Source organism: Mandrillus leucophaeus, unplaced genomic scaffold (genome assembly GCF_000951045.1).
Source record: "Mandrillus leucophaeus isolate KB7577 unplaced genomic scaffold, Mleu.le_1.0 Scaffold195, whole genome shotgun sequence".
Taxonomy (NCBI): Eukaryota; Metazoa; Chordata; class Mammalia; order Primates; family Cercopithecidae; genus Mandrillus; species Mandrillus leucophaeus.
In genome coordinates, this window is record NW_012101976.1 from 2,067,311 (window position 1) to 2,067,909 (window position 599).

Consider the following 599-nt stretch of genomic DNA (forward strand, 5'->3'; position numbering starts at 1 on the left):
AAAAAAAAAAAAAAAAAAAAAAAAAAAAAAAAGACAAACAGTGTCCAGGCCCTTCTGTTTATATGGATGGGGGGTGGTGGTGGGATTCGTTTGCTTTTCATTGAAGTATAATTTACACACAGTCAAATGCCAGTAAAGTCTCACCGCTTCCCAGCCTCACGTGCATCCCCACCTCGTGCAGAACCTTTGGGAAGGGTCGGAAGGTCTGGATGAGGAATTCTCCCCTTGCCAGCCCTTCTCCAGCCCCCCGGCCTCCTAACCTTGAACTCATCCACGCGAATCTCCAGCTTCTCCACTGCCTTGTCCAAAGTCACGTAGCGATCCTTCATTGCCTGTATTTGGTTGCCCCAAATTATCTCAAGTTCTTCCTCCTAAAAGGGGGAGACACAGACACCCCAGGCCTCTGCTTCTGAGGTCACCATGGCCGGGAAGGGGCCTGAGGGAGGGTTGAGGCCAAGAAGAATGTACCAGGCCAGGCTGGGCGCAGTGGCTCATGCCTGTAATCCCAGCACTTTGGGAGGCCGAGGTGGGTCAGGAGTTCGAGACCAGCCTGCCCAACATGGCAAAACCAGTCTCTACAAAAAATACAAAAATTAGCC

At 50.9% G+C, this 599-nt stretch overlaps 1 protein-coding gene across 1 annotated transcript in view; it reads right to left on the reverse strand.

Annotated features, from left to right (window-relative positions):
* The window catches only part of LOC105538589 (chromosome unknown open reading frame, human C16orf96), a 53,441-nt gene that overhangs the window by 27,698 nt on the left and 25,144 nt on the right, over positions 1-599 (reverse strand). Inside the window, 1 exon segment of the mRNA XM_011978470.1 lies at positions 261-403. Coding sequence (XP_011833860.1) covers positions 261-403 — 143 coding nt within the window.